At 41.5% G+C, this 13,129-nt stretch overlaps 1 protein-coding gene across 1 annotated transcript in view; it reads left to right on the plus strand.

Moving 5' to 3' along the window:
• syne2b (spectrin repeat containing, nuclear envelope 2b) overlaps positions 1-13,129 on the plus strand; it is a 128,228-nt gene that overhangs the window by 75,329 nt on the left and 39,770 nt on the right. The window contains exons 67-78 of the mRNA XM_078289618.1: positions 389-723; positions 1,137-1,281; positions 1,814-2,014; positions 2,910-3,169; positions 5,239-5,398; positions 8,034-8,189; positions 8,700-8,840; positions 9,222-9,398; positions 10,345-10,482; positions 11,455-11,640; positions 12,368-12,481; positions 12,822-12,974. Coding sequence (XP_078145744.1) covers positions 389-723; positions 1,137-1,281; positions 1,814-2,014; positions 2,910-3,169; positions 5,239-5,398; positions 8,034-8,189; positions 8,700-8,840; positions 9,222-9,398; positions 10,345-10,482; positions 11,455-11,640; positions 12,368-12,481; positions 12,822-12,974 — 2,166 coding nt within the window. The remainder of the gene's footprint in view (positions 1-388; positions 724-1,136; positions 1,282-1,813; positions 2,015-2,909; positions 3,170-5,238; positions 5,399-8,033; positions 8,190-8,699; positions 8,841-9,221; positions 9,399-10,344; positions 10,483-11,454; positions 11,641-12,367; positions 12,482-12,821; positions 12,975-13,129) is intronic.

The raw sequence follows: 13,129 nt of genomic DNA on the forward strand, positions 1-13,129 counted from the left end.
AGGTTAAAACTAATTCTAAGAATTATTCTCAAATACTATTTGACCCAGGTCTGACTTATTTATATATTGGTCAATATTTGCATTATTATATTTATTATATAGGTCCAGTCAAGTCCAGTCAAGTCAAGTCAAGGGGTTGAAAGGTTGAAATCACTTAAACTTTTTCTAGTGCTAGGGAAAAAATAAACCAAACATCAATAAAATTACTAAATTTTTTTAAGTTTTAGGCAAATTAACATCCAATAGCGGCTGAGACAAGATAGGTCAGTGTCAAACACGTCAAAAAAGGGATCTCGAGACCGGACTCAAGACTGAGACTGGACTGAAGTACTGCAGGCCTGATGTGATTATAATGTATGGTTAACATATGCTGTTTATGATATTTTAGGAGAATATCTCCCAGGCCAGGGAGTCTATGAGGAGCTACACCTGTGCTGTTAAACGTGCAGCACAGTTCCTGCGGGACACCGAAGCGTCTCTCCTGCCGCCACGCGGCTCGGTCGGAGCGTGCTCTGAAACGCTGGAGGAGACCCAGCAGGCCTTGGCCTCACTGGAGCAGCAGTTCCAGATCCATGTGGACCAGCTCCAGAGCCAGGTTCCCCAGCATCCTTACCTTTCGCTCCAGGAGGTGGAGCATCTCCAGGGGAACGTTCTGAGCCAGCTCCTGGTCAAGATGTCCACCCTCCAGGCACAGGGCCTCATCAGACTGGAGTGTCTCAGCAGGTACAACGCATTTGTAGTAATCTCACATAAAAACCTGATTCCTCAATCTCACATAAAAACCTCATTCCAATCATGATCAGAGTCAGAATCAAGATCAAATAGGTACAAATAATGTAAAAGAATTTGTCTTGGTGACGTTGGAACAGATACAGTATCATCAACTTACATAGTAAGACATGTATATCAGGTTATCAGGATATAATACACCAGGATAACAGGACCTCACACAGTGTAAGGGGATAGTGAAAGACATACAATAGATAACAGGGCTGTACATGCTATTCTATACATTCAACATTTAGTCACTATGTGTATGTAAGCAGAAGGGATAGCTCTGCCACAGGAAGCCAAAACATGGAATTGGAGATTTCTTTTCATTTGGATATTAACAGATCAAGATTTGCGTTTTTCAGGTGTGCAGAACATCACAGAAAATACAGGACGTTCCAGGATGAAATCAGCCAGTGTGTGAAGAGCACAGAGGACGGCCTCTCACAGTGCATCTTTCACAAAGTCACCTCTCTCACCGACTGCACTGACCAGCAAGTTAAGCTAAAGGTCGGTATGAAAATGATCGTCTTCGATGTTGACTGCTCTGGGGACCCGTATTCAGCACCACTGTCTTACTTTCGTTTTTTAAAGTTCTTATTAAAATGACACCTGGAACAAAAAACACAGAAAATTAGACCTAGGTAATATATTTTCACTCTGTCTGCAATATCCAAAATGTAATTAATGAATTAAGAATTGGAGGAAACAGTGGCCATTTGGTGTAATTTCGATTATTTTTATTTTTTTTTACTATCACTAGTAGATTATAGCTTTACAAGTTTAAAAGTTTGCACAACTGTGATCTAGGCAGCACATTGGGTTGGGTGGGGTGACTAGACGGGGGGTTGTTATTCTATACAGCGGAAAGTATCACGATGTTCACAAAATATCGCGATATTCGATATTATCGTATATCAACCCAAGCCTAGCGGAGAGAGCATTACTCGTTTACTTTCCCCACCCACAGATTACCACTTAAAGGTCCATTCATGAAGAAACGCTATTTGACTGACATGACTCTGTTGGGTGTGTTGTGCAGGCTCTGTGTGAGGAGGTGGAGTCGCTCCAGAGGCGTCAGGAGGGGTTGAAGGAGTGGTGCCCAGAGCAGAGCTGTCGTGGAGGCAGGGAGGCCGCCGTGGCTGCTGCCAGGAAACACGTGTCCAGACTGCATCGCTGCACACGGGAGCTGACAGCTCGCTGCAAACAGAGGATGGCAGAATGGAGCAACATCACCAAGAGTGTAAGTACATCTAGATACAAACATACATGTCCATCTTCACAAATGACTTCTTGTATTGAAGTTTGAACAAGTGAAAAAATGTCACTAGTTTTCAGTGCAGTGACTTGTTTTAAGAATTTTCTTGAAGTAGTTCACTCCAAGATCAAGATTATGAGTTGATTTGAGTGAAATTATCTCACCTCATTGAGTTTTCTCTCACTTGTTCCAAGAAAAATGAAGATGAGCCTCAATACTAGATCTAAAAGACTAGATCAAATGACCACTTGCCTTTCTGTGTACTTTCCAGTCAAGCCGTTTTGTGTCCCCAGCTGAATCAGACCAAATGATAGTGAAGAGGGATGCCAAATGGTCATAGACGTGACATCAAATGAAAGCAAAAAGTGTCATTGAAGAAATTTATCTTACATTTATCTTACATACAAGCACTGCTGCTTCTACACAATCATGCTACAGGTTGTGTGTATGTACATATTCATACATATACAATCAAGAGGTGAAGTGGAAGCCTAGTTAGGTCGAAGCCTAGTGTTGGTCATGATACTGCAGATTCCCATCATTGTTAGAGCCAGGGATTAGTATAAATAGATGGATGGCATAAGTAGATAGATAAACGCAATAGATCAATTTAAAACCTCATGGCTCTGCTGCATTACCATTTGCACCTTGTAGCCCAGAAAATGCAAGCAGTTGTAAATACAAGTAAGTAAGCAAGTAAATACAAACTTAATCTCAGAATTCTGAGAATAGTCAGAATTCAGATATTTTTCTCAGAATTCTGAGATTAATCTCAGAACTCAAATAGATTTCACATGTGGCCCTACTCCTCTTCCGTAGGGGGTGCAGAGTTACACCAGATATAATATTGACATCACTTCTCTACTGTTCTTCCTCTCAGGTGGAGAAGGCCTCCGTTGTCCTGGAGCAGGTGGAGGCGGAGCTACCTGACGGCTCCAGGGAGAAAGCCTCGACTGAGGAGCTTCACGACCTGCTGCAGTACTGGGACCAGTACCAGGACCGGCTGGACTGTGAGCATCGAGCCCTGTCCGCACTGGAGCTGCGCATCGCCAGGCTGCTGGGTGTCCCCGCCCACCTGGAACAGGCTCCTCCCACTCCGCTCTGCCAGCAGCTGCAAGCCATGCAGGACCGGTACAGCAGGTGAGACGGGATTCAGGGTGCAACTCACTAAGAACTATGAAAGTCTATTTTGAAATCCTTTGAATGGTTAACTTACCTTTATAAGGCAGCCAATCTACATCGTTTGGAGTGTGAACTTTATGCATTACCTGAAAGTTTGCATCAAAACAACCCCAACTTAGTCCCTTGATAATGGGATTTAGAAACATCATCTCAAAACAAAATCTCAAAAAATCATCTGAAAACTAAAATGATACTCAAAAGATAAAGTTATGCTTTATCATAAAAATGCTTTATCATTATTTCTTTCTGGTCGCAAAGAAATAAACAAAAGCACCAAAAAAAAAAATCCTCCAAAATCCCACACAAGATTAAGACACTTGTGACTTTTGGTGAGGTTGGAACTTTTTAAACATCATCATTTATCATCTTTTTTTCTCTGCTCCTGAAAAAATAAAATTGAGGAGGATATTTGTTTCCAGGACAAGTATTAGGCTCTTGACACAAAAGACTCCATTACCCAGAAGCCCCTGACTGCTATGCCTGGATTAGCAATCAGGGGAGAGTGGGTGGGACATACTGTAGGCTGCAGTGCCTCTATGTTTAGAGCACAAGTATGTGAGGATGTATTTATATACACTTCATCATCCACAAGTGCTTTAACTGCCATGAGGCTCTGTGTTCTGAATTCAGTTGTGGATTTTGTTCTCAATGCAAACTATCACTTTAATGGATTTAAGGTAAGACACTGCAGCTACAGAAACTTGTCAAAGTATTATTGTTTGTGTCTGCTGTTGTTAAAAGGTTGATTCAAGTTAAACTGAAGACAATTTACTGGGATATACTGATCTGTGCCTTGTTTGTTAGAATTGTTAATACTAGTGCAGTGCCCGTTCGCCCCGCTGCTGCACAGAGCGTTGTTCGCTTGTTTATTCAAAGTTTATTAATATTGAACGTGTCGCGTGTCCAAATTGCACCAAATCCGACACTGCACTTCCTTGGGTCCCCAGCAATACACCCGCCAAGTGTGAAGTCGATCGGACGAACGGTTCTCGAGATATGCGACGGACACACACACTCACTCACTCACTCACTCACTCACTCACTCACTCACTCACTCACTCACTCACTCACAGACAGAGATTCCTTGCTTCATAGTATGATTTGAGAATGGAAAAAAAAACAGATGTAACAGCTTTGACAGTAAAGTTTTACACAAGCTGTTGGACAGCAGTTAGATTCACAGCTGCTGCTTTCTAGGCTGAAACAAGCAGAGATGTAGTTTAGTAGATCTAAATTCAGTTTACTCAGTTTCATTACTTTTATTAACAGCATTGCCCACATTTTAAGCTGACAGAAATCTTTATGATAATTTTATTGTAAACATTGTAGGAAGTAGAATCAGACAGATGAAAGTTACATGAAAGTATTTTCAAGAAAATGTAACATAATACTACTTTAAAAACCCATTTCATGTGACACATTATAATAACAATTACTGATAAATGGAGAATTAGTCCATTAAATGATAATTAGTAAATATCGAATAATGATTCACAGCTAATTCATGATTCATTCATTTCCTACATTGTTTACCGATGATATAATGTAAATATTTAACCATTGGTTGACATGCTAATAAATCAAGTAACCATTTACCTTTGTATTCTAATATTAAGAAATTAAATACATATTTTTTGACTTGTGCCTTAGTTAACAATTTGTTAGTCATTTGTTAATCATCTGTTAGAATATTATTAAGGATATTAACTAATATATAACAAACTAGGATAATAAAGGAAATTAATCATCAATTAGTTGTTACTTAACCATTCAATAATATTTATACCATATATTAGTGCCACAATAATTAAATAATGATTAATTATTATTAGGTTTACATATATAGCCCTTTATGACAAGCATTTCTCAAAGTGATCACATTATTATCATCATTATTAGTGATCGTTAATAAAGTGTTTTTGGTGGTTGTTGGCTTTATGGTGTTTACTGACTTGAATTCATCATTTATCTGCTCTTGTGTGTGTGTGTGTGTGTGTGTGTGTGTGTGTGTGTGTGTGTGTCCACAGTGTGAAGCAGAGGAGCAGGGCGGGTCTGGAGGCGGCCAGGCTGGAGGTGGAGGAGAGGGAGAAGGTTCGGGAGCAGCTGCAGGGCGTCAGAGTTTGGCTGGAGGCTGCAGACGGTCTTCTGTCAGAGCTGGAAACCTCCGGCAGCACACAGGAGCTGCAGGTGGGTCGCTGCTCTGTCGTTTGGTTTGTTCAACTTCACAATGACCAATTACAGCAAAACCAGGGCTTGTAAACAAAAGTCACATGGACTCAGAAGTAGCTCCTTTATTGGACAGCTTTAGAGATTTTGGCGATGTGGGGCAGTCAAAAACAAAATGTAATTCCAGTCCCTGTAACTTTAGCATCTCATTTAGCAGCGGACCCCCTAGAACCCTCTCAAGGACCTCTGACGGTCTCCAGACCCCACTTTGGGAACCTCTGATCTAACCAACACAGTGCTGAGTTCTGAGCGTCTCTGCCTCCTGGCCGGTGATGTGTAGATAATGTCTCTTTAATGAGAGAGGTCGGTTTCATCCTCCTGACTGTAAAATACAATGATGCATTTGTGCTCACTGCAGCCAACATCGTAGCTCATTGAAATCTTTGTAAACAGAACATGAAACACTCAACTAGAAAATCCAATCCAAAGATGTATTCACAACTACAACACTGAATATAATGCTGACATTATGACAAGCAGCGGTCACATTGTATACAATGGTAAGTTTCAGCCATAGACAGTTGATCCAACCGTATTGATAATTCCCATAAAGCTCAGCTGCGCTTGCTATGCCAACTGTTGTAGTAACTTACAAATAAGTAAATTACAAATTTGACCTATAGGTCTGGTCTCAGCCCATAGTTTAAAGCAGCACTAGGCAACTTTACATGTTGGTGGCCAAATGGCAGCGAGAGATAACTGTTTGAAAAATTTGAACTCCAATACCCAGAAATCCTGTGCGGTGAGGTCAGTAAACGTCACACAGCTCGCTCATGTTCACCAACCGGCCGGTCTGTGATGCTTTATACCAAAGGAAAGCAAAGAGACGAGAGAGGAGAAGATCTAACGCTGCTGAGTCCAGCTTTCTCTGCTGCTGTTTAGGAGACAGGTTGGATTTCACTCCTATGTTTCAATTCGTCACTTCCTGTGTGTGAAGAAGTGTCCATACCTGGTACCACAATTTCATTTGGGCAAACAGGGTGAATCTGCAGCATCTCAAGTTAGTGGGGATGGGACGCTTTTCTCTATTGCAGCCCCGCCATTTAGGCTGATGAGACAGGTGTATTTTTACATTACAATTTTGCTTTAGAAAAAAATGCTAATTTAGAGTCTTGGCTATGAGGCCAAAACAGTTGTTACAAGTAGTTCCTGAAGTTCAGCCTGAAGTTCAGAAACCTCTAGGAATGAATTTAGAGACCGTTGACTGTGCGGTGTAACTGTCTGGTAAATATGCAACGTTTGAATGTAACCGTTGGTTTGGCCAGAGGCCCGGTGGCTGTCTGGTGCGCTCTCTGTCCCACCAGCCCAACATTATGCTGCAGTATTGTGCTGCTTTTGTCCAAAGACCTGAGCAGCAGCCAACATCTCCCTATCCACTCCTTCTTTTCTCTGCTGCCCCCCCACCGGTTCCCTTCCCCATGCAGAGGGTCTGTGCTGCTGAAAGACAGAAAGACCCCCCCCCCCAACACACACACACACACACACACACACACACACCCTCCATCCCCACCGCTCTTGTACCAGACACCTTTTGTTCCCCGTTGTAAGTGGATCTTCCAGGTGGCCTCTGTGGCCAAGTCTCCGACCTGCACTCATGTCACCTCATGGACACACACACACACACACACACACACACGCACACGCACACACACACACACTTTCACACTCATCATGTCCCCGCTCTCTCATGCCTGTCTCACACACACACAAACTGTCTCCCTGTGTGTGTTCCTTCTTGCTTTGTATCTCTCTCTCTCTCCCTCTCACACACACACACACACATCCACTTACACTCTCACTCTCTCTAATACACACACACACACACATACCGAGTTTCCCATGGTGATAACGCGATGCACCTCCCTCTTTTGCAGAGCATCGGACACTTTCAGACCCAGGTAGTCTCTTCTGTATTCCTGCTCGCATTTCTAGCTTTTCTGCATATTCTAACTGTTTTTTTTTATCTTTAGCCCGTAGATTGTGATAGAAAAATAGAACTGGCTGTCATTGTGTTTCATGTGGTAGCAGTTGAGAGGTGAAAAGAGGTCACGCCAACTAATGTGGGAATGAAAGACTTGAAGAGGTAGGCTCTCTTTAATGAAAGCAGCGCAGGAGAGGGAGAGAGGGCTGACTGCTGAACAAAGAGCTGAGCAGAGCGGTAAGAGATGTAGACAGAAGATTGATTTCCACCGTTTGAAAAATTACACTTTCCCTGACAAAAATATTGCTGGCATGAAAGTAAAGTGTCTCTGAAAAGCTGAAGTTGTTAAATATCTGAAGGCCTTTGCTTAAAAGATAGTAATGTTTTTTTAAAGGATCCACTCGTCGGATTTTGGAATGAATCTTCATAAAGAGAATGAGCAAATATTGAGATTTTTCTCTCTCATCATTTCATCCTTTTCACAACAGCAGTACCTTCCTCTTCCTGTCGTTCTTCTTCATCATCACCATCATCTCCCTCTTCTTCCCTGCCATCATCATCAAATTTCTCTTCTTCTCTCTTCTGTTTTTTGTCCCCTTGTCCCTCTTTCTCTCTCTCTGTCACACACACTATTTCTGTCTCATTCACGCAATTACCCTCTCTCCCCGGCTGCAGGAGGTCCACGGGCAGCTGTGTACCCAGAAGGCCGTGCTCCAGAGCATCATGGAGAGCCTGAGGATGAAGTACTCTGACATGTACAGCCTGGTCCCCGTCGAGATCGAAGGCCCGCTGCAGGAAGTCACACAGTCGCTAAAGGAAGTGGAGGAGAAGGTACGAAATATTTAGATTTTGTCATAGCTGAGTTCAAGTTCTAGTTTAACACTTTATTGTCACTAATGGGACATTTGGTTTGCAGCGGGGCCCACAACACAATAAATCACTCACACACACACACACCGTAATACGTTTCTTAAGGATGGACGGAGACTTATCTACTTTGATTTGCAAATAGATCTCTGTTCATCCTTAAGAAACGTATTAGCATTTTTATCATTATTATCATTTTTAAAATCGATCATCCAGCTGATTGATGCACAGGAATTGCACAGAATTAAGTGCTTAGAAGTTTGAGGATCCTTACATGCACAGGTTCTTACAGTTGAAATCCCTTAAATTGTTTGTAGTGCTGAGGAGAAAAATAAGATTACCCATTTTTTATTAGTTTTAGACAGGAAGGAAAAAGTCGAGTCAGTATCCAATAGTGGCCAAGACAAACTGATGATCAAAAAAGACTGGAATGCTACATCCTGGGTCCTACTGTAGCTCTTAATGTGTTTTCAGGTGGGAGAGGCGGTGGAGAGAAGTGGTCCCGTCTACAGACTGGGAGCTAAGCTGTGTGAGATCCAGGCTGGTCTGAGGTCAGTCCAGAACAAACTGGAACAGAGAAGCCCTGCTGTGGCTGAAGCAGAGAGCACTCAGAAGGTGGGTGGTGAAAAATGGAAAATGAAAATCTACTTCCCTTTGTAATTGTGATTTTGTTACTCCAAAGTCCTTTTTTATGTGTTTGTTATGTTGTCCCTCGCTTGTAAAACCCTATGTCTTCATGACTGAATACATCACCTGGATTAAATATGTGAAATCAATAAGTTTTCAGATAGATTCACCTGGTCAGTCTGCTTCATGGAGATTGCAGGAGTTCCCACTGTTTCTGTACTCAATGTGTAAATGTGTATGTGTGCATTGTGTGTTTTTTGTGTGTATACATATGTGTGCACATGTTTCTTTCTGCATACCAGTGTCTCTGCCTATGTTCCTATGTACTGTCTTCCCATAATGCGTGTGTGTGTGTGTGTGTGTGTGCAGCGTGTGTGGGATGAGCTGGATGCGTGGCACTCCTGTGTGGCGGCTCTGGAGGTGGAGATGCAGGACTTGGAGAAACCAGAGGAGGCGCTGCTGCTCAGCGAGCGGCTGGCCGACGTCCAGCAGCTGCACTCCCAGCTGGCCAAGCAGGCCGAGCAGAGGACCGGCCTCCTCAGCAAGGTCAGAACAACTACAACTCCCAGCAGCCCTTGTTTTCTGCCAGTGTCACACTTATGATACCTTCAAGTGCTCCTCCTAAACTCCCTCTTCTGAGTTCAGAATTACAACTTATACTCTTGGTCAAAAACAGCAAATTGGATGCTGTGACTAGTTTTCTTTTTATTTACTTATTTCATTAGCCACTATCTAATGTTGTATATCAGTAATATTTGTTCCTCTGGGCTTGTTAGCGTATAGCATCCAACAGTGTCATTAGCAATGCTCACAATACCCCCCACCCCCACCCTCAAAAATAAAATAAATAAAATAAAATCAACTCAGCAACTTGGAAATACAAAAAAAATGCATCTTTCCCACCTGTAATCACCACTTTGTTGGGTCATTCATGTGCACTGATCACAGAATTACAATACTTCTGACAGCACTTGAAAGCACCATTCATTTGGAGAAGTTTTTTTTTATCAGTTTTAGCCCAGTTAAGCCCACAGAAGAGAAGATGAAACTCCTAAATAGTAGTTTCTCTATGAAGCTTTCTTGGTGCATCCAGATCTTGAAAATTGACTTAATTCAATAAATCATTTCAGTGTGTTTCCCTCGTTATGATGATACTGTATTCACACTGTATTTGTGCTTTCGTGGCTCAGCTTTTTTTGATTGTTGTCAATGACTGTACAATATTTGTGCTTTTACAGCTTTGAATGGGTTTTTGATTGGTGTTTATGACTGGATCAATGTGCCATTTTTTATCGCATGATGATTTAGTATTGTTTTTGGTGAGGTATAATCCACAAGCGGAAATGGGAAACTGAATACTGTTTGTCAGATGTGGAGAGAAATGGTTGAAAGTTTTTTTGTGCAGTATGTGAAGTTTTTGTATGATTATTTCTTGGTGTGTGATTTCTAAATGTAATATTTTTGCGCTGAATGTTACTTGTGTTACGGTCAGATCCACACATGTCTTCAGCAGCATGAGGAGATGATCAATAGCTCTAAGAGCTGGATGACTGAGGCTCAGTCGTGGCTCACGGCCCCCTGCAGCTACACCACAGCTAAATGTCTGGCCAGCCACGTGCACGCTCTTCAGGTTAGTGCATGTTGACCTTTACTGCACTGCACTGCTGTATGCAACTCTACACTACACTTCACTTCACTATACCATGATATGCTGTACTATTTACACCCACTTTCAAAGTAAATGTAACAAATGTAAGTTTCAAGCTATATCATATGTTTTAGACTTTTTATTTGATGGGAAATTCAAATGTTTCTTGATAAATGAGATCTGTGGCTCTTCTCCTGGATGTTTATCCATCTTCACTGTACATAGTGATGTCTTGGATTATTAAAAAAAACCCTCATGTTTAGCTGTCACATCGTTTATTAAGAGTTTTGCCAATGAATTTCAGAATGGTATGTCTCCATTCCCTTGTTTTGTCTCTTTGTCCATCTTAACAAGTCATTTAGTCTCATATTCAGCTTCAGATCAAAAATTTTCAGATCCAGATTTTTGTTAAAACAAGAAAAATCCTGCCAGTGAGGAGAGATAACTCCACTTTTTCCAATGCAGCTTCACTTGTTCCAGGAATTTTCTAGAAATGAGCTTCAGTATGTTGAAACCAGTCAGAATAAGGCCGATCGCTGCACTGCTATCAAGAAAATTACTCTTTACTTTCTACAAAATTCTTGAAACAAGTTGATTTGCATTGGAAACGAGTGAAATTATCGAACCCCATTGGCAGATTTTTTTCACCTATTTTAAGAAAATTAGGATTTTAGGACTCAATAATAGACTAAATGACTAAGATGGAGATTTTTTTGTAGTGTAATTTATTGTCCAAAGACCAAATCTGCCTGCGAGGCCATCTCAGAAAACAGAATTTCCATAACACACATTATACAGTGGGAAACATTTAACACTATTCAGAAAAGAACATATAACAACATTCACAGTTAAATTATCAGTCTGACAAGTCTAATAATATTCACAGATAGACCAACGTAGAAACTGAAAATGAAGCTCAGTTTTCGGTCGTTTGACCTCCTGTGTGTGTTGCAGCTGGTGCTGGACGACTCGGCGCAGATCCGGACCACGCTGCAGGGTTTCGGGTCGGTGCTGAGGGAGCTGTCGCGGGTCTGTGATGTCACCGCCCTGCAGGAGCAGCTGGCCGAGTCCGACCGCCGCGTGGCCGCCGTCCAGAAGAGCTTTGTGGCTCCGCTGTCGCAGCTGGAGCACGCCGCCGCCGTGAGTCCTGCTCTTCACCTTCATTCACTTTCACGTTTCATACTTTCTTTTGCTCTTTCTTTCTTTCTTTCTTTCTTTCATCAGTTTTTGATTTGTTTTCTTCTGTTCTTTTACTGTTCCTTTTGCTTTTCTCTGTTCTTTCTTGCTTAAATTTCTTTTTTGTTTCTCCAAATCTATTTCTTTCTAATTCACTTTCTTTCTTTCTTTCTTTCTTTCTTTCTTTCTTTCTTTCTTTCTTTCTTTCTTTCTTTCTTTCTTTCTTTCATCTTTCTTTCTTTTTCTTTCTTTCTTTCTTTCCTTTTCTCTTTCCTTCTTTCTTTCTTTCTTTCTTTCTTTCTTTCTTTCTTTCATTATCTTTCCTTTTCTCTCTTTCCTTCTTTCTTTCTTTCTTTCTTTCTCTTTCTTTCTTTCTTTCTTTCATCTTTCTTTCTTTCATTATCTTTCCTTCTTTCTTTCTTTCTTTCTTTCATTATCTTTCCTTTTCTCTCTTTCCTTCTTTCTTTCTTTCTTTCTCTTTCTTTCTTTCTTTCTTTTTTTCATTATCTTTCCTTCTCTCTGTTTTGACAGACATTTTCAACCACTATTGTATTTCTGGTTGCTTTTCTCTCTTTACCGTGACATCTGTCGCTCATCATCCTTCTCTCCTCCTTTCATCCTTCTGCGAATGTATTTTTCTGTCATTCGAATGATCAAAGATTATAAAGACATTACTGGTATTGCTCTGTAGGAGGTGGAAGCCATCGAGAGTGAAGTCAGGCGCATGGAGAATGACGTGACTGAGATCAAGAATTTATTATCTTCTCCAGAGAGTCTCCCCAGCCCCAGAGAGGAAAGTCTCAAGGTGAGAGGAGGCACTGATGGTGTTTTCAGTTTATATCGATGCAGTGGGATTTTCTGTGTGAGAAAAGACTGGCATCATGTGTACAGGTGATTGAGCCAGTCAGTGCATCTTCCAGCTCAGTGAAGCAGCATTTCCATTGCAATTTTGGCTCAAACTAAATCTCTGAACTGCTTCCATACACACAAATCCATGTTTATATGGTAGTAAATGGTAGAAATAAGCTTTTCCTCAGTGGCTCAGGCAAATATACTACAGAAAATGAAAGAAAAGTCTGCAGATTTTGTTTGGGCCTTTTGTTGTCATCCCTTTTATTCTGAATTCTCCTCATGTCTGTGAACAGGTGATTGAGGGGAGGATCCAGTCGATGAGGAGGACGGTAGCTGAGATCCAGAAATGTAAACCGGGCCTCTGTCTTCCAGAGAAAGCTGAAGAGACGCTGTCTGTCTTCACCATAGTGAACCAGCTCCAAACTCTCCTGCTGGAACTGGAGAAGGTCAGTCAATCAATCAGTCAATCCACAGTCAGTCAGTTAATCAATCCCAAGACAGTCAATAAATCAATCGCTCAGTCACTCCCTCTGTCATTCACTTGCTCACTAACAATGCAAAAATAAGAGCTTAAAACAACAAGGACAACAGTAATGCTGGA

The sequence above is a fragment of the Centroberyx gerrardi genome, chromosome 17 (genome assembly GCF_048128805.1).
Source record: "Centroberyx gerrardi isolate f3 chromosome 17, fCenGer3.hap1.cur.20231027, whole genome shotgun sequence".
In the NCBI taxonomy this organism is placed as follows: Eukaryota; Metazoa; Chordata; class Actinopteri; order Beryciformes; family Berycidae; genus Centroberyx; species Centroberyx gerrardi.